Genomic DNA, 21,828 nt, shown 5'->3' on the forward strand with positions numbered 1-21,828 from the left:
TAAGGTATTGTCATAAACTGCTAAAGCAGAATGCTGGTGAAGCCTGCTGGAGGAGAAAAAGCTAAGGAAATAGTATCTGTGTGCACAGATAGGTAACCAAGAGGTAACCCTTCGACTAGACCAGTGTTTCTTTGAGTTTTCACTTGATGGGCTGCCAAGGATCTATCTGTGGACCCCGGAATCTTATCTTGAGGACTCCAATTTGAGATACACTGCAGAATACTATTTTATTGTATGACCTTGTTGTCAAAACGATTTAAGGCAGCTAATAAAAATGCAAATTGTGAGATGTAAAGAAATTAAAGTAGGAAAATGGGGCAAACGGAAAATATGGTAGAAAAACAAAATGAATACAGGAATGAAGTTAGTATGATAAAAACACACTCATGATGTTCTTTGTACTTTCTAGATGTAGGCAACAAATTTGTGTCTAAGCTTTTTAGCAATCAACTTGAAAAATGTAACATGATAGATTGTTGAGCAATGGGATAAAAACAAACCAGTTCAGGAAAATCACAAATATTCCTTTTACTAAGACCATTATACTTAAATTATAACTTTATATGATTGAACTAAAAAGAACAACAAAAATTTTCTTTTAGATGGGAGGAATATAAAGATGGTTTTGAGGAGAGCCACGGGAACCAAGTTTACAACATATCCCAATATTGGGCTGAAAAGTGAATACATTCAGTCAGATGGCTGTACCTAATACCAATTATTTAAATATGTTTTCAGAATCACTGATGTCTTTGCATAAACTTAGGTAAAGATAACCCCCCAAAATTGAAAAATAAGATATGTCAAGAAATTGATAAGAATTAAAATTTTTAGGCTTAGGAAAATGTATAATGTAATATAATATAAAAATTAGCTTTCAGATGTTATCTTTCACCATCTCTATTGAACACAAAGAAAGACTTAGATTTCAACATGAAGGTTAATGGAAGGAAAAATTGTCATGGTAGGTGGTGATGGTTATTAGTATTGGAGGGTTTGCTTAAGTGGAGGCTATCTCTTCATCAGACCTTTAGGGGAGAAATGATCTTAAGAGCCTATGATTCCAGATTATTTTTACTACATATTTGTTGGGATTTGGTACTTTTTTTTTCACTCAATAGTCTGTGAGATATCACACACATGCCTTTGTCATTAGTTATTGTTTGACTATGCTGACAGAGCCCAGAAATAGTGAAATCATTAATTTAGCTGAAGAATCCAGGTATTCAAGATACTGTCTAACTAGAGTCTACAAGATGTGAAAGGACTTTTCAAGTCTATTTAAAAATTAAATTTGCCTGAATTCTTCTAAATGATTTTTCAGATTTCCATAATAAATGTAGCAAACATTTCTCTTATGGGATGTAAATAATCAAACTCTGTTGCACTGTAGAGTAATATTATAAAGTACTTAGCTAATCAGATTGCGAGAGTAGCTCAAAATTCCTAACCATGTAATTTTTGCGTAGAGAGAGGGTGCTTCATGCTGTGCAATTAACTGGTTTTATTAGCTATCAATATGGTCGTTCCTGGCTTGCCTGACGGCCTAGTGCCTACGGGATTTAGATCTTGGTTCTTTACTTGATCCTGCACAGTTGAGTGTCAGGAAGGTATGGAAATCTTGCAGTGGGGGCAGTGGCCAAGGCCCTAAGGGGGAGTTGTTTCTCACACTTGTAAATTTTCTAGGCCTATTGTAATTTTCGGATGTTCTATAAACTAAGGTTCCATTCTGCGTTCAAATTAGGTTTGTAAAGTAAAGTGGGATGGTTTAGTGATTATAAGCAGAGCTCTGACATAAGACAACCTGTGTTAAGAACCTGGCTTTGCCATTTTCTGTGCCCTTAGGCAAGTTTTAAAATTTCTCTGTGCCTAGTGAAGGGTGATGGTGAAGGGCCCTCGCTCATGGTTTGCTGTGAGGATTTAAAAGGTTAGTCTACCAACTGCATAGGCAATCACCAGGCAGAATGAGTTTTTGCATTACTTACCTTTCTAAAATACGATTATTGTCATTAAGTTCTTTACCCCTTCCATTTCTTCCTTTAATTTCTTCATACTACATACATTCAAAATAAAGATAGATAAGTACCTCTGCTCAAAAAAAAGTATGCGTTTTAAAATTACATTTATATTATGTTTTAGTTCTCTAGATTGAGCTAAGTCATTAAATAGCATTAGCAAATGTATTCACAGCAAATATAAAACATTTCAAAATAAAAGAAGAAGATCGCAAACTGAAATAAAAACAAATGGAAGAGGAGGGGGAAGGGGAAGCTGGGACGAAGTGAGAGAGTGGCATGGACATATATACACTACCAAATGTACAATAGATAGCTAGTGGGAAGCAGCCGCATACCACGGGGAGATCAGCTCAGTGCTTTGTGACCACTTAGAGGGGTGGGATAGGGAGGGTGGGTGGGAGACACAAGAGGAAGGAGATATGGGGATATATGTAGGTGTATAGCTGATTCACTTTGTTATAAAGCAGAAACTAACACACCATTGTAAAGCAATTATACTCCAATAAAGATGTTTAAAAAAATGGAAACATTAAAAAACAAAAGCAGTCTACATAAAGTGCTTAGCATACTAGGCACTTAGTACATCCTAGCTGTTATTAATTATTCAGGAGTCTGCAAACTGGAATCTCTTTGAGCAAGGGCAACTTTTAATAAAAAATATTTAGAGGGCTTTCCTGGTGGTGCAGTAGTTAAGAATCCACCTGCCAATGCAGGGGACACGGGTTCGACCCTGGTCCAGGAAGATCCCACATGCCGCGGAGGAACTAAGCCCATGCGCCATAACTACTAAGCCTGTGCTCTAGAGCCCACGTGCCACAACTCCTGAGCCCATGCGCCTAGAGCCCGTACTCCGCAACAAGAGAAGCCACCACAATGAGAAACCCATGCACCGCAGTGAAGAGTAGCCCCTGCTCGCCGCAACTAGAGAAAGCCCACACACAGCAGCAAAGACCCAACACAGCCAAAAATAAAAACAAATAAATAAATAGACTTAAAAATATATATATTTAGATGAGAGGACTCATATTTTATTGCACTTTTTTTTTAAAGGGGGGTGGAAATTTATAAAAAGAGGCAGAAGTAGAAGACCTAGTTGCAAACTTTATTACTGACGTTTACTAGACTCCTGGGAAAAAAATGAGCCTGCACAAATCAAATCAATGACCCAGTTTTCTTAAGTCTTAAATATGATAAAAATATCTAACTTATTTGTGAGAGTCAAATAACATAAGTGCTTTGGAAATATTAAAGTGCTATATTTAGGTAAAAACACAGATAAACATAAAGTCAAATATAATAAATACATGATGCTAACTAATACAAACCAATTAAGAAAGTATAATCCACTGCTGGAAGAGATCTGATCTTTGCTCGTAAGCTTGACTTGACTCTGAATGATGAACTGATTAAAAAGGAAGGGGAAAGCCTTCAGAGAAAGGAATTAGCATTGGATAAGCACCTAGTATTTGCTAGACACTGAGGTAGGATTTCTGTTCTCCCTTAAGGAGACGGACCCAGAGAGGTTAAATAACTTCCTTTAAATCACCCAGCTTATTGGTGGCATAGCCAAGACTCATGCTTCAGCCTGTTTGACTCCAGAGGATGTCCTAACACACCACAGTTAACTACCTCAGTTCAGTTTAGCAAATATCTATTGAGCACCCACTCTGAATAAAGTAGTTAATAATGCATCAATTTTTTTTTTATATAGAAATGGAAAGAAATTTAGAGCATGAAGGAATCTGTAAGATAATTTCGTCCAACCAAGTAGTTTTCTAGGAAGAAAACAAGGTCCAGAGTGACCAGGTGGCTCCAGGGCCATCTATTTTGTAATTAGAATTTAAATTTCCACTCGCCCAATCTAGATTTTGATTAAATTATATTGCTTTTCATTTAAAAAAAAAAAAGCCTAATCCTTCGTTAGTTCATACTTCAAGTCTTATTCAAAGGCTTTCTTTGGGGAGGTTTTCTGTGTAATTTTAGCCCCAAGTGATCTCTTTGACCAAGTTACATAAGTTGTTTAGTGGAAAGTTAGGTGCTTGAATGTGCTTTTGTCACCCAAACTGAATACAGGTTGTTTATAATATATTTTACTTTTTCATGTCATCACAGTGATATTCTGTTGTGAGCATGAAGAATCTAAAGTCTCTTAGCCTTTTTATGCCTTGGAGATATCTCTTAAATCCCTATCCTTAAATCTTCACTATTTATTTCATTCAGTTTTAGCCACCCTTCCATCCTGCCAGGTTAGTCTGCCCTTAGTTGGGTATGTACTTAACTGGAGAGCAGCCTGATCCCTGGAGGGGAGCCTAGGCTGCTGTCCAAGCAGCTGCATGTGGTGAGTCTGCTGCAACCCCAGGAAAACCCTTGAGCGATTTAGACTTCCCAGTACTGGTGACATTTGTAATGCATCCCACATGGCTCCATCTTGACTGTTCATGAAGAGTGAGCAGAATGACTTGTTTATTTTTCCTTCTTAGTATTTCTAGCCATTTTTCTTCCAAAGAAAAGTTTTCATGACATCAAATGTCATGAGGAATATAGGCTGTATTATATTATGGAACCTGAATTCAGTTCATTTATCCTTCTTTATTTCCCTGAATACCTAAAGGGCAGCATTTGAAAGAGAACGTACAGAACCGAGAGGTTTGCTGCTTGTCATGTTATTGAATGAGTCTCATTAAGCCTAAAATGACTCAAAGAGCATGACCTGGGTATGACTCTGGTGATTAAATACAGGATTGAGAATCATCCAAGCCTACTTTCAAAGTTGTTCTATAGCACTGAGTTTTTAGGAGGAATGGGGGCTGGTTTTCCATCTTGCCGTACATGTAAGAGTCAAATTTTTATTTTAGGAAAATGCCTCTAGCCATGATACTCTTGGAGTAAAAATGCAATGAATTAAACAACTTTTTCTTGACCCTGGTTCTTGTGATCTGATATGTAAATCTTCTGATTACTGAGAGTGAACATTCTGACTCAGTTATCTTTATAATCAGAGCCTGAAAGAGTTAAAAGGGAAGGGAAGGTCTACTCACTTCTTGCCTGAAAGAACCAGGTATTTTGACCTTATAGACTTGTAAACACACTACTGTTTTAGGAGTTTTTAAATCAAGAATTTCCCCTTTTCCCTTACATTCCACTGCTAAGTCCGATAGTTCTGGGCTCTGTGGGGATAATGATAAGAGGTATGCTGTTCTGAGAAGACCAGTGGCGTTGTCTTTTCGAACCCCTCCTGTTCGTAAGAGGCCTGGTTCAGTTGTAGAGTTTTGTGATACTAGCCCAAGCCTAGGAAGAGGGCTGTCTTAGTCCATTCAGGCTACTGTAACAGAATACCAAAGGTGGGATGGCTTATAAACAACAAACATTTATTCATCACAGTTCTGGAGGCTGGGAAGTCTGAGATCAAGTTGTTAGCAGATTCAGTTTCTGGTGAGAACCCGCTTCCTGGTTCACAGATGGCCATCTTCTCGCTGTGCCCTCACAGGGCAGAAGGAAGGGGTGAGAGAATTCTCTGGGGTCACCTTTATAAGGGCACTAATCTCATTCATGAGGGCTTCACCCTCATGACCTAATCACCTCCCACAGGCCCCTCCTTCAAATACCATCACATTGGGGGTTAGGTTTCAACATACGAATTTTAGGGGAACACATTCAGTCTATAGAAAGAAGCCTTCATGAAATGTAGCCCCACTCCTGAGAATCAGGGCTCCATTTTTCAGTGTGTCGTAGAGGAGTGTCTGCCACAGTGGGTATGGAAAGTGTGGACTGGATAAGAAGCTGGCTTACTTGCAGAGGTGATTTTTGGAAATATAAATGGTAAAATGCATTGGGTAGAAAACTGGAACTGGAAGGTTTAAGACTAAACAAGCCTCTGCATTCTGAATCTGAAAAAGTGCAATGAGGGCATGCTTGGAGAATAGCCAAACAGGGAAGGGCGGTCAAGAAATTTTGCCTGTTTGATTGTTGTGGACGGCAGAGCCTGCAAGAGGCAACTTGTAGCCATCCAAGTCTTCATTCTGAAAGTTCAAATCAACAATGAGCTGGTGAACATAAATTTCCATGTGGCTTCTACTATGGTTGTATAATTGATTGTCATTCTTATAAAATAATACCCTTAAGTAACCCTTATGCATGTAAAAGAACAGAATGAATATTAAAGCAAAGCCACACCCACAGGCATTTTAATCTTCTTACTGTCCTGTTCAGAGTAAACATTTACCTAACATGAACTCTTACCGTGGCAATTACTTAAACACATTTAATATCATTATCATCAAATACTATTTGTTCATCCACCCTTCAGATATTATTGAGTACTTCCGGTACATAAAGCATCTAACCTTTCTCCCTCATGTGGTATTATACTAGACATGGTGCAAGATGAGCAACGTAGGGGAGGCTTCCCTCAAGAGCACTGGGCCACAGGAGCAAATGTCAGAAGGGAGAGGAAGGATGATGATTTAATAAAGCACTGAGCCAGACTCTGAATAGGTGCACTCAGTGCCCAGCACCTTTGTCTCATGGCCTCTCAGAGTCCATGGCCTTCTTCAAGAATAACCCAGGTGAACACTAGTTTGCTCTGGAGCCATATCAAGAGAAACTCATAGCTCAGAGGTTAACTAAACTAGTTTTTATATACCTAGGGTAGTTCTGGGGAGGTTAGGAAAGAGTTTTATCTCTTCCTGACCCAATCCTAGGGAAAAATCAGAATTTCCATGCAAATCAATATTTTTATATGTATATGCTCTAGTCATATATATTACATATAACGTACATGTATTACTTTTTCTGATTCAAAAATTATAGAGACTTATTGTAAAGAATTTGGGAAATATATAAAAATTTTAAATCATTTATGATTCTTTTTGCTACTTACAGATAACCACAATCAATATGTTATTTTATTTCTTCCCCATCTCTCTTCTTATATGTGTAATTTTAATTTTTTAAAAAATGTGGGTTCATCTCATATCTTCTTGAACTTTGGGGGACTATACTGATCCTGGATCAGATTGATATTTTGGAGACAGAGCTGTCTTTGGAGAGAGCCTTTGACCTTGAATGCACAGTGCAGTAAGGAGACTGCTTCCTTTTGAAGGATTAGATGAGCCACTTTTCTTCCTTTTACTATCATACTCTGATGGAATCATAGACTCTTGGAATTGGTGAGGACCTCAGAAATCAAGGTCCTCCAGAAATCAGGAATGTTTTAAATACCACACACCAGAGGGCAAGGAGGAGCAGCTGACACTCGTGGACAGTAGAAGTGTACCTTGGATTTTTTTTACACCTACTGTCTTTGTGGTCGGTACCACATCACAGGCAGAAAGATGGACCCTGTGAGACAGAGTCCTGCTGCTATGTAGCGGCTAAGAGCTGTTGACAACCAGGGAGAAAACCTTGTTCCTAATATAAGATGTAAATAGAGCCTGCCAGCCTCATGATATGGGTCTTCATAAACTACTGCTTTGATTTTATAGTGATAAGTAGAGTGCCATTGGTACCTTTCTTTCACAAAAAGAAGTGAACCCAACTTTATTTTTAATAAGTTATCACATAAATACATACAGACTGTATCAATGGAATATTTTTAAATGTAAAACAAGCTTTAAAAACACAAAATCTGGGCTTCCCTGGTGGCGCAGTGGTTGAGAGTCTGCCTGCCGATGCAGGGGACACGGGTTCATGCCCCGGTCTGGGAAGATCCCACATGCCGTGGAGCGGCTAGGCCCGTGAACCATGGCCACTGAGCCTGCGCATCCGGAGCCTGTGCTCCGCAGCGGGAGAGGGCACAACAGTGAGAGGCCCGCGTACCGCAAAAAAAAAACAAAAAAAAAAACAAAAAAAACACAAAAAAATCTTTCACCCAATGTTCATAGCAGCACTATTCACAATAACCAATACATGGAAACAACCCCCAAGTGCCCACTGGTTTAAGAAGATGAGGCATATATATATATATATATATATATACACACATACATACATATATATATACATATACATACATACACATATATATACACACACGTGCGCGTATATACAGTAGAATATTACTCAGCCATAAAAAAGAATGAAATATTGCCATTTGCAGCAACATGGATGTACCTAGAGAATATTATACTAAGTGAAGTAATTCAGACAGAGAAAGATAGATATTATATAGTATCACTTATATGTGGAATCTAAAAAATAATACAAATGCATCTATATACAAAACAGAAACAGACTTACAAAGAAAACAAACTTATGGTTACCAAAGGGGAACAAGAGGGGAAGAGATAAATTAGGAGTATTGGATTAACAGATGCAAACTACTATACATAAAATAGATAAGCACCAAGGATTTACTGTACAGCACAGGGAACTATATTCAATATTTTATAATCTATAATGGAAAATAATCTGAAAAAATATATATAACTGAATCACTTTGTTGTACACCTGAAACTAACACAATATTGTAAATCAGCTATACTTCAACTAAAAGAAAAAAACTCATAGAATCTTTAAGGGTTCTATGGTAGCTCTCCAAAATTAAAGAGACAAATTAAAATTTGGGATTAGGTTGAAAAAAATTTTGAATAGAGGGAAAGGGATTGCTCTGAAGATGAAGATACTAATTAACTTAAAACCTTATTATAAAGCTGTTGAAAGTACTTTAAAGGAAGGATGTTAAAACTTAACCACCCCCTAAACTTAAATTTAATTAAATTATGATATTTAGTTTCTCTTATTCTCTCTGATTGGATCAGCCATTTGGAACCTGCTGGTTGAGTTCTGGAAACATGGCCCACTGAGCTAATGGGTCATCTCCCCACATAAATGCTTAGAAATGCCAGTTGAAAGAAAATTAACAGAGTGCCCACCTCCTCCCCAAATCCCTGATAAGTTTTCCTATGAAGAAAGAAGGAGTGAGGGAGGGAAGAAGAAACCAGCCCCAACTGGAAACCATGGGAGCAGTCACATATCTTACTGCAAACACAATAGCTGTATAGACATCTGTGTGCTCTGATAAGGACATTACTACTAGACATTTTTATGAATAGACCTGTGGTTACTCCACTTGTCTGTCACATTGGGATCCTTTATTTTATGGAGAATCTTTGGGCATGAGTTTAAATTGCTGTAGTCTGTCCTGGTCTTTCCTTAAATCCTCACGTCCTAATCTGGAAAACTACTTATTTACCCCAAAGATCTTTAGAGCTTGGGTTGTGTAACTCTTGGATGATTAGTAAATAGATTATGGTCATTCATCTCTGCAAAAGTCTAGAATAACATTTTTAAAACCTTTAAAATGTTTATTGTGGTAAAATACATACAGCATAATATCTGTCATTTTAACCATATTTAAGTGTATGGTTCAGTGGCATTAACTATAATCACAGTGTTGAAATCAACCATCGCCACTATCTATTTCCAAAATTTTTCATCACTCCAAACAGAAATTCTACATGTTAAGTGATAACTCCCCATTTCTTCCTCTTCCAGTCCCTGGTAACCTCTAATCTACATTCTTTCTAACCTGTGAATTTGCCAGCTTCAAGATATGTCATATAAGTGGAATCATCCAATGTTTGCCCTTTTGTGCCCGGCTTATTCACTTAGCCTAATGCTTTCAAAGTTCATCCATGTTGTGGCAAGTATCAGAACTTAATTCCCTTTTACGGCCAAATAATACTCATTGTATTTATCTACTACGTTTTGTTTATCTGCTCATCACTTGACGAATGCTTGGGTGGTTTCTGCCTTTTGGCTGTTGTGAATAATGCTGCTGTGAGTCCGCATAAAGTATCTGTTAGAGTTCTTACAATAGCATTTTGCAAACAGAAATGTAAATACATTGTGTAGAAAAATGAAGTCATCTGGACTTCCAGTGTTGACTAAAATTGTTATTTCAGTGTAACTTGAGTAAACATAAACCTAAGAATTAACTCTTTATTGTGTATAGCTCATAAAATCAAAATCAATTTTTCAGTTAAATAAAAATGCAACTATAAAATCAATACAACAGAAATAAACAACTTTCATCAAATTATATGTACTAAAAATAATTCTTTTGTTAGTTTTAATAGTGTAAAAAGATATTTACAGTTTTCAGTACAATGGAGCATTATTTTAGCCTTCGTCATTGTTATGTTTCCTTTTTAATAGTGAACTTTTTAAAACCACTAATCCATTATTTTGATGTGCAGGCCATTTGCTAGAGTATCCCAGAATTTAAATCTGGAAAACAACAATCTAAGGAAAAATTATTTGCTGCATATTTACTTCAGCAATTTCCATTAATGAACTGTTGGCAAGCAGGTGCCTATAAAGGCAAATCTACATAATACATACGCTTGCTGTCAGTTACTGGCTGCTACAAGTACAGGTTTTAGTAATTCAGTTAATCCCAGGTATTTCTGTTGGAGTTTGTTTGAATTGCTAACATGGTGTCACTTGACCTTCATCGATTGCAAATACCACTTATTTATTTAATCTACCTCTGCTTATTATTAGCCCATTTCCATGAAACTACTACAGCACTCTAAAGTAGCACGTTGTTTTCAAGATGTTAAATCAAATTCTTAGTTTATTAAATTGGAACCTAAAGTCTTATTCCATAAAAATGTCTTTTACTTACAAATCATACTGCAAGAGTTTTTTATAACTGTAAAAAAATTAAAATACGAGCACAACAAAGGGACACAATAGTTGTTGTTTTGTCCTTAGCATATGTCTACTCAAGAGCTGTTAGACATGCTTACCAATACCTGAAAAGATAAATTCTCTCTCCAGGGTATAATTTGTCAATATCTTAAACGTAAGCATGAAAACTAGCTGGAACACTGAAAATCCCGTGTCGTGCTTAATTATAAAATGGTCGTTCAGGGCTTCCCTGGTGGCGCAGTGGTTAAGAATCCGCCTGCCAATGCAGGGGACACGGGTTCGAGCCCTGGTCCGGGAAGATCCCACACGCCGCGGAGCAACTAAGCCCGTGCGCCACAACTACTGAGCCTGCGCTCTAGAGCCCGCAAGCCACAACTACTGAAGCCCGTGTGCCTAGAGTCCGTGCTCCGCAACAAGAGAAGCCACGGCAATGAGAAGCCCACGCACCGCAACAAAGAGTTAGCCCCCGCTCGCTGCAACTAGAGAAAGCCCGCGTACAGCAACAAAGACCCAATGAGCAAAAATAAGTAAATAAAATTTAAAAAAAAAGGTTCTCCAAGGATTCAGAATATTCTTGTATTTATTCTTTATTGTTACAAACATTTTTAATGGTCACAGGATTTAGATATTCCAAACAATATAACAAAACACACCAAAGGATAACAGTCCCCTATTTTGACCAATACTAGTCCCAACATTTATGCTTCCTAACATTGAACTCTCATGCTTTACTCACAAAAGAGTTGATCTGCCACTTAAAAATAGAGGGCTTGGGGCTTCCCTGGTGGCGCAGTGGTTAGGAATCCGCCTGCTAATGCAGGGGACACGGGTTCGAGCCCTGGTCAGGGAGGATCCCACGTGCCACGGAGCAACGAAACCCGTGCGCCGCAACTGCTGAGCCTGCGCTCTAGAGCCCGCAAGCCACAACTACTGAAGCCCGCGTACCTAGAGCCTATGCTCCACAACAAGAGAAGCCACTGCAATGAGAAGCCCGCGCACCGCAGCGAAGAGTAGCCCCCATTCGCCGCAACTAGAGAAGCCCATGTGCAGCAATGAAGACCCAATGCAGCCAAAAATAAATAAATAAAATAAATTAATTTAAAAAAAATAGAGGGCTTATGATTTCCAAGCTTCACATGAACTCAATTTTTACAACCAAGGTCATTTATGATTATTTAATGAGAAGTAGAATTGTCATATGGATGAATAATTGTATTTATTACTCAATTAATGCATTTTCTTTCTACTTGGAAAACTAAACTATGAGAAGGTTGTTTGATGAATACAGAACCTCTACACACAGTGGACGCTCAGTGAATGTTAAGGAATCGTTTTGATGGCTCCCTTCAACACCTATATTACTAAAAGAAAAAACTGTCAAATCAACCTTGATAAATGTCTCATCCAATCACGAATAATGTTCCTTTCTCTTGTTCCCACATTGACCCCTTGTCAACCCTGAACCTTCTGTTTTCTATCTAGTCACACCACCTTCAAAACAAGTTTCACAGCATTTTAAATGAAAACTCAACTCCTACTATGAAAAGAAAAATGTATAACAAATGTGCAAATTCCCAAAGGGGAGTCTCCTTTATGACCAAGGCTTCTCCATTTTTATTCATTGCTGACTTTAATTGTGCTTTTAATTCTTGATTAGCCATATTTTAACTCCACAAAATCAATAAAATTTTAATGACTACATGTAATTTACTTAATCTAGAGAACATCCTCCTGTAGACATTAGCAGATATACACTGTGGTACCTCTTTTATTTTTCATTTTAAAAATTAAGTTTAGGGCTTCCCTGGTGGCACAGTGGTTAAGAATCCACCTGCCAATGCAGGGGACACGGGTTCGAGCCCTGGTCCGGGAAGATCCCACATGCCACGGAGCAACTAAGCCCGTGTGCTACAACTACTGAGCCTGCACTCTAGAGCCCATGAGCCACAACTGCTCAGCCCACATTCCACAACTACTGAAGCCCATGGGCCTAGAGCCCATGCTCCACAACAACAGAAGCCACCGCAACGAGAAGCCTGTGCACCCCAACGAAAGAGTAGCCCCTGCTTGCAGCAACTAGAGAAAACCCATGCATAGCAATGAAGACCCAATGCAGCCCAAAATAAATAAATAAATTAATTAATTAAAAACAATTAAGTTTAATAAACAGTATTTTTTACCATGACACTCTGCAGTACAGTTTTCTAATAATTAACACATTTCACAGTGTAAAGTCTGGCTTCCCTATCAAATCACCACTGAAAGTCAAGAATCCACGTGTCTGTCCTTTACAGTACTTTGCATATGGTACGAGAGCAATAATATATTTGGTTATAAATGGTTAGATAAATAATATAAATAGGTATTACCTGAATCTATTCCAGTAATAGTTAAGAAACCCTGCCGTAATTTTGTCATGACTACTCATCCGACCGACAGAAGTTCAGTCTTGTTGCAGTCTCCCAAAAGAAATATTATGCAGGAAAAAATGTACTTGACTTTTAGGAAGAGGGCTTTTACTGTAAATAAATGTGGTATCTCCCCTCTTTAGTCATCCCCTTCCACTGTCAGTCATGCCAGCTTGCTAGTAAGCACCTCTTCTGCCGCCAGTTCAACCCCACTTCTTTTTTAAATTTTTCAGAAAGCTTCAATATATAAATTCTTAATCTGTCAAGAGTGCTGCCAAAGACAGTTTTATCAGCATCACATACTTGTTGAGCACATATACATCTTTGTAAATGTATGTAAAAGAAAATTGAGTAGGAAACTTATTTTATGAGACTTTTATAAATGTGAAATTTTATGCAATTTTGTATTTGATTTTTGTATAGGCAGAAATACTCAGTGTCCTCAGTCACAGAAACATCATCCAGTTTTACGGAGTAATTCTTGAACCTCCCAACTATGGTATCGTCACAGGTAAGAACTCTATTTGACTTTTTTCTTTCCCCAATTACCTAGCTTTAGATTCTTTAATATGCTAAAATGCTTAATATTAGGTTCTGTCATGAATTGTGTGCTACTGTCAGATGTCACTTTTGTTGCTATAAAGCATTAATAAAACTGATTATATCAATATAATTAAGAATGGTGTTTCCACTTCTACCCATGTTTAATTGTGCTAATTATATCTGCGTAAATGCTATTTAAATGCACTCGCAGCTGCAGTACCAATATTTAAAGGTGCCATTTAACTAAAATTTCATTTAATTAGTTGAAATGAGCGATGTTTTTTGTAACTCTGTGACCTTTTACAAATTAAGATTTCTTGAGCTATTCATGTTATAATTCTTTGCAAGGCATTTTAATCCCGTTAGAGCATTCTTTCTTCAAGGCCTCTGACATGAGAATATTTTTCAGATTTGGTCATCTGCGTTGATAATGACCTTGATCTAAATTATCACATAATTTGGAGCAGCAGTCTATAACTGATGGAAATACCCTTTCCAAAAAGGAGCACACAGAAAATTTTGCCGTATAAAAACACAGAAAGGCACATATTTTTAACACTTTATACTCATATTTGTATAATCCAATGAGCAACTTCAGGTCTATGATAAGTATAGTGCTCAATTTTACAATACGTAACTTTGACCAGGTTCTTTATCACGGCAGTTCTTTGATCAAAACAAAGCAAACAAGAAAACCTTAAAAGATTAGCCCTCTCTTCGACTGTAGTGTTAAGGACTTGGATTGTCTTTATATAAAATAACAAAACACCCTCAGTAAAAAGGGCTGGATTAGGTACTTCCTTATAAATTATCTCATCTAATAGTTAGAATAACCCTATGAAATAGATAAAGTAATTTTATTTCACATAAGAAACTAAAACTCTAACTTAAGTACTTTCCCAAGGTTACCCAGCCAGTGGTAGAACCACAGTGGTATACATTTCTCAATTTGATTTTATACAGAAACTCCTCTTCTTGTATGCAAAAAGCCTGTGAGCACACTGTAGGTCCAACGGCTGTGGAGGGCCGACTGTACTGCTCCATTTTATATAAGGGACTTGAGTATCTGTGGATTTTGGTATCTGCAAGGGGTCCTGGCACCAACCCCCCACAGATGCTGAGGGATGACATACGTACACGAACTGAGTCAAGTGTGGAAGATCAAATGGGTAGGGGATGATAGCACTTGCCCTGCCTCTTGAAATGAACACAAATAAGTCTTAGTACGGGAAGGTTAAGGCAGAAAGAGACAGGCACACACACCTTGATCACCCCGCCTAGCTAGCTCCCCCTCTTTAGAACCTCATTGTCTTTCTCAGATGTTGGGGTTCTGAGGAGGGAATCTTGAATGGCTTGAATCTATTCCAACCTGAGTGTACTTGTTAATAGAAAAGGTTATTGCAGCAGGCAGCTGTTGTCACTCACACTGAGGACTTGAAAGAATAATTTATCAGAGTGATGGAATGGAATGAACACCAGAATAGGAATTGAGAATGAAATCTTGTCTTGATTCTGCCAAAGCTGCATAGGTGGGTCACTGATGATCTATGTCTCAGTTTTCTCATACGTGAATGAAGGGACTAGAATTGATGATTTCTGGGTGAGAGGGTGTATGTGTATGTGTGCACCTGTGCGTGCTGAAACTTCTCATCACAGAGATTTTCTAAAATCTGCTTATAAGACCTGGAACAGAGTCCAAGAGGCAGCTGCCATTTTATTTCCCTTGGAAGGGAAGTGAACATCTTTCTCCCAGATCTGCAAAGAAATGGGGTGACTAGAATCTCAATCTCCAAAGTCAAAAGAAAAGGTACAATAGTGGACCATCTTTGCCTTGATCTTTGGAAACCTTAATTCTGTACTACCGTGTAAGCAATAACCATGAACTGGAGTAACTATCATAATTTCAGACAAAATAGGCTTAAGAAAAGAAATATTACTAGAGATAAATTGGATCATTTCATAATGATAAAAGGATCAGCATATCAGGAAGATACAGCAAATGTAAATGTATATACAGCTAACAATAGGTCCTCAAAGTACATGAAGCAAAAATTGACAGACTTTAAAGGATAAATAGTCAGTTCAACAATAATGGATTTCATTACCCCACTCTCAGTAACTGAGAGAACAACTAGATAGAAAATCAGCAAGGATATAGAAGACTTGACAAACGCTCTCAACCAACTCTCCCTAACTCACATACGTAGAATACACCACCCAACAAAGAATATATATTCTTTTCAAGGGCACATGGAACATTCTTTAGCATACATAAGTTAGGCCATGAAATAAATCTCAATATATCCAAAAGGACTGAAAAGTTCTCCAACTACAATAGAATTAAGTTAGAAATTAATGCAAGAAAGAAACCTGGAAAATTCCCAAATATTTGGAAATTAAACAACATATTTCTAAATACCCAGTGAGTCAAGAAACTACAATGGATTTTTAAATACTTTGGACAGAGAGAAAAGGAAAATGTAGCATATCAAAATTATAGGTGGCAGATAAAGTAGTACTTGGGGGGGATTTATAGCTTTAAACATCTATGGTAAAAAAAAGAAAAAGGTCTGGGCTTCCCTGGTGGTGCAGTGGTTGGGAGTCCGCCTGCCGATGGAGGGGGCACGGGTTCGTGCCCCAGTCCGGGAAGATCCCGCGTGCCACAGAGCGGCTGGGCCCGTGAGCCATGGCCGCTGGGCCTGCGCTTCCGGAGCCTGTACTCTGCAACGGGAGAGGCCACAGCAGTGAGAGGCCGTGTACCGCAAAAAAAAAAAAAAAGGTCTGAAATTGATCATTAAGCTCCAACCTTAACAAATTGCAAAAATAACAGAATAAACCCAAAGCAAGCCCAATGAAAGGAAATAATAAGGATTAGAGCAGAATGCAATAACATAGGAAACAGAAAAATAATAGAGAAAATCCATGAAACTAAAAGTTTGGTCTTTGCAAAGATCAGTAAAACTGACAAACCTTTAGCTGGACTGACCAAGAAAAAAGAAAATACAAATTAGCAAAACCAGGAATGAGGGAGAGGATAGCACTACAGTCCCTACAGAAATTTAAAAGGATTATAAGGGAATGTTATGACCAAATTTATGCCAACAAATTAGACAATTTAGTTGCTATGAACAAGTCCCTGAAACGATAAAAAATTTCAAAACTGACTCAAGAAGAAACAGAAAATCTGCCCAGAACTATAAGTAAAGGAATTTAAATTTATAATTTAAAATATCTTCATAATGAAACGCCAGACCCAGATGATTTCACTGGTGGATACTATCAAATGTTTATAGAAAAAATAACACCAGTCCTTCCCATACTCTTTCTGAAAATAGAAGAAGGAACACTTACCAACTCATTCTATAAGGCCAGTATTATCCTAATATCAAAGCCAGATAAAACATAATAAGAAAACTGCAGACCACTGTCCCTCCTGAACATAGATGCAAAAATCCTTGACTACGTATCAGCAAACTGAATACAGCCACCAATAAAAAGGACTATACACCACAACCAAGTGGAATTTATCCCAGAAATGTAAGGTTGATTTAACATCTGAAATCAATTAATATAAAGCATCATAATAGATAATAGAATAAAAGACAAAAACCATTTGGCATTCTACAACACCCATTCACGCTAAGAAATCGCAACAGGCTAAAAATAGAAGTCAATTTTCTCAGCCTGATAAATAGCATCTATTAAAACCCACAGCTGAGATCTTACTTAAAGGTGAAAAATTGAATGTTTTTCCCTTAAGGTTGGGAACAAGGAAATGAGGTTCTGCTCTTGTCACATCTAGTCACCATTGTACTGGAGGTTCTAGTCAGTTCAATCAGGCAAGAAAAAGAAAATAAAAGGCATCCAGGTTAGAAAGGGAGAGGTAAAACTGTCTTATGTGACATGATTCTCTAAGACTCAGGACACCCCAGGAATCCACAAAAAACTACCAAAACTAGTAAACAGGATAAGCAAGGTCACAAGGATCCAAGATTAATATACAAAAATTAATTGTAGGGCGCTTCCCTGGTGGCACAGTGGTTGGGAGTCCGCCTAACGATGCAGGGGACACGGGTTCGTGCCCTGGTCCAGGAAGATCCCACATACCGCGGAGCGGCTGGACCCGTGAGCCATGGCCACTGAGCCTGCGCGTCCGGAGCTTGTGCTCCACAACAGGAGAAGCTGCAACAGTGAGAGGCCCGCGAACCACAAAAAAAAAAAAAAAAAAAAAAAATTAATTGTATTTCTATATACTGGGAATGAACAGTCTAAAAATGAAATTTAAAAACCATTCCATTCACAGTACTATCAAAAAGAATAGTACTTTGGTATAAATTTAATAGTATTGGGGTATAAATTTAACAAGAAGTGTTAAGACTTGTGCAATGAAAAGTACAAAACATTGCTGAGAGAAAATAAAGATCTAAATAAATGGAAAGATTATATGTTCGTGGCTTGGAAGACTCAATATTGTTATGACGGCAGTTCTCCCAAATTGATCTACAAATTCAAAACAATTCCCGTCTAAATCTCAGCAGACATTTTTTGTAAGAAATTGACAAGGTGATCCTAAAATTCACATAGAAATATAAAAGACTGGAATAGCCAAACCAGTTTTAAGAAAGATCTAAGTTTAAGGTCTTTGCCGCATTTCAAAACTTATTATATAAAAATGTTAAAAAAAAAACTTATTACAGATCTGTAGTAATTGGCATGGTGCAGTATTGACACAAGGACAGGCATATAGAGCAATGGAGCAAAATTAAGAATTTAGGGGAAAAAACCTTGCATTGATGGTCAATTGATTTTCAACAAAAGTGTCAAGACTATTAAATGGGTAAAGGATAGTCTTTTCAACAAACTGTGCTGGGAAAATTAGAAATCCACATGCAACAACAACAACAAAAAATCTTAGACCCTCACCTCAAACCATACACAAAAGTAAACTGAAAATGGATCATAGAAATTATCAAATTGTACACTTACAGTATGTGAATTTTAAGATAGAGAATTTATATCTCAAAGCCATTTTTAAAGGAATGTTCTCACTTTCTTGGCCTTTTGTGCTTCAAATTTGAGGGCTCTTCTAAATCCTGATGCAACAAATACTGATTTGTTTGCATTGTCACATAAACCCTCTGACTTATGTGTTTCATCTTATCTCATAAGAATAACAAATTTTTGAAGAAATACCTATATTCATGCCTACCTTTGTTTCAAATACATTCTTGCAACATCCTTGTGTTTCTGAATTCCATCTGAATGTATTTGGATTTCATTGTCAGCTCAAGTTTTATTATTCATTCTGTTAGTGGTCTTGTCTTTGACAGATTTCTTACCAGGATGATATTCACTTTTAGAAAATTTTAGAAACAGCATGGAACAGTTTTTATAAACTTTTAATGCCTTTTGTTAATTTAACACATTTTCCCAATGAAACTATGAAGTCTTATTTCTGAAATGTGCCTTGGTTTTAATTATATGCTTATGTTTCCTTTGAAAATAGAATATGCTTCTCTGGGGTCACTCTATGATTACATTAACAGTAACAGAAGTGAAGAGATGGACATGGAACACATTATGACCTGGGCCACTGATGTAGCCAAAGGTAATGCTTCATGTATTCTTACAGAATTGATGGAGAGCATCCTGACATGGTGACTTTAGTCGGAGGAATTTCTTATTCTGTATCTTAAGATGTTCTTTTTTCAGACCAAAAGTAGAAAGAATTCTGCAGCTTACTGTGCACATAATATTTTAGATCATTGCCTTTCTACTCCTGCATTCCTTTTCTCTTCTTCCTTTCTTTTTTACCAAAAACCAAGTTCCAACAAAATCAGTGGCTCCAAGGCAGCATTTTTGCCCTATTTTGTGACATTGTAATTGACCAGCTTGTTCGATACATTAAATGGAAAGATTATAATTCTGCTGTGCTGCAAGTCTCTACTGAGATGCAGTATCCAGAAAACATGACTTACTGTAGGATTAGTTCTACTCATTTCGGATACATAATAATATGCTAAAAATAGTAACCACTTGGAAAAAATTTTTTTATTTATCCTGCCATGCAAAAGCAGTTCAGATTTTATTTTATATTTAATGTAAACTTGGAAATCACCCTTGGAAATGAAATATTTTTAATACACAATATGCCTAAACAAGGTGCCTAGTTCTTTTTCCCTCATAAATTCCTGCATAGACAAATGCTTTCTAAAGCAATTTAAATTCCATTTATTTTTATCTTTTTATTTTCCATTTTCCTAACTGAATGTTTCTGAGTTTTATTTATAACTGTCAAAGTTGCTTTGGAAACAACTTAATCTAATGAATGCTGATGGTTACGTTTGTATTCTAGCAACCCCTAGAAAGCAAGTCTTTCCAAATTTTACTGGAGCAATTAACTCCTTTGCATTTTGCTGCTCCAATCTCTACCAACATCTCTTTACAAAGCAAATAAAGGGATATTTAGCATCCAATAAGGAAAGCAACTCATACTTTGCTTTCACTGGGAAGTTACACAGGGACTTCCAAAAGTAATAGCCTTTCCTTTGCGGAATTATCTTGTCTGCTTTAAGTTTCATCAACACCTGCCAAATTCTTCAAATGGAGAAAGTGAAAATTAAAAAACAAAAGTTTCATGCTAAATGCTGCTGCTTGAATGGTACTTCATTACCTTATAAGAATAATAAGCTCTATGTTTAGGATGGTATACCTAAGGCTTTGGCTGTGTTAATTAACTTAATTGTGTATTCATGCATCAGACGTCTCAAATCAGCCTTAAAATTTCACATTCTTCAAGACATTTTCATGTAACATCATAGCCACTTCTCTGCATATCAGTAGGCCACCTGTTCGTAAGCAGGGTAATGTGCTATTATTGGAAACTGCCTGAAGCCTTGTGGAAATACACTTACAGAAATGTAAATACATATACAAGCAGTTCTTGACTTAAAACACTTCACCTTACAGACATTTGCATTTAGGGTGCTCAGCCAATTACACCCATCTTATTACTTAATGGCACTTAAGATGGATAGACAGCAAACAAATCAACCGACACCAGTCACTCAGCTTCCAGCTGTACACCCTCCACTTAAGCTTCTCTGGCCCCCAGCCTGTAAACCTCATCCCTCCTGGTCCCTTCCCCTGCAACAGTCCCTGTCTGTAGGGCAAGTCCTTTGGCTCCAGATCAGCTCAGTCATTCCTGTGGTTTCTCAAGAGCCCTGGCACTCTGTATCAGAAGTACAAGGAAGAAAAGGAACAGGACTAAATAGCACACTGGAACTAGAGGTAAAAAATAGGGATGGAGAAAATGGGAGTGTCCAGAACCACACGGTAATAAAATCACTTTTTGGTGGCTGATGAATTAATCTGAAAGGCAAGTTCTAATGTGTTTGGACTCAGGTGAGAAGCGTGAGGCAGAGAAGAGACTTGTTTATGTGTAGTCACAAGTAATACTTAATACTTGAAGTGGCCTGCGAAAGGAAGAAGAAATCAGTGCTTTCAGAATGACTTCTACCCTCTCTGATAAAGCTATGTGTAGAACTTGGAGATGAAATAGGAAGGCTTGATTTTTGTTGATTCCATTTTGAATTCAGCTGTGCCCTTCAGTTTGACCATGACTGAAGCCACTGAAGCAACAAGATGTTGAGAAATCAAAGGATGAATAATTCATTTCAAATAAGAGTGGATTTGTGCATTTTGAAATAGGCATTGCTTAACATCACTGAAAAGAGAAAACCTCCTAAAAGGCAAAAAAAAAGATTCTCTTCTTTCTGGGTGGGAAGAGGGATAGAGGGCAGACCAACCAGTATATCTGAAATTGCTACAGGTCAGTCAACAATGGGTAAAAGGAACAATTAAAGCAAATAAACCAGGATCCAATCTCCAAATGGTCATCATTGATTCCAAATCTCCCCAGTGACTCCTGTGAAATCTTTTTTTAGGAAACTCTGAATCTTAAAATTGATGAAAATATTTTTCAGCATTCCTATTTTTTTGCAATAAACATAAGGCAGACAGAATTGTAGATAGCTCTATAAAAACACATTAAATAGAATTTTATATGATTTTGATTACAACTTTTTATGTACACTAAATATTCTATAAATATATACTATATGTTATACACAAATAATTTACAACACTTTTTCTCGTAAGAGCTGCCATGAGGAAGAAAAGTGCCTGTATTTAAAGCTTCTGTG

At 37.3% G+C, this 21,828-nt stretch overlaps 1 protein-coding gene across 5 annotated transcripts in view; it reads left to right on the plus strand.

The window, feature by feature from the left end:
• Positions 1–21,828, plus strand: part of MAP3K20 (mitogen-activated protein kinase kinase kinase 20) — a 171,021-nt gene that overhangs the window by 67,299 nt on the left and 81,894 nt on the right. For all 5 annotated transcript variants that reach the window (XM_049712254.1, XM_049712255.1, XM_004267317.3 and 2 more), the window contains exons 3-4: positions 13,505–13,592; positions 19,131–19,232. In XM_049712254.1, coding sequence (XP_049568211.1) covers positions 13,505–13,592; positions 19,131–19,232 — 190 coding nt within the window. The remainder of the gene's footprint in view (positions 1–13,504; positions 13,593–19,130; positions 19,233–21,828) is intronic.

Source organism: Orcinus orca, chromosome 7, assembly GCF_937001465.1.
Source record: "Orcinus orca chromosome 7, mOrcOrc1.1, whole genome shotgun sequence".
Classification (NCBI taxonomy): domain Eukaryota; kingdom Metazoa; phylum Chordata; class Mammalia; order Artiodactyla; family Delphinidae; genus Orcinus; species Orcinus orca.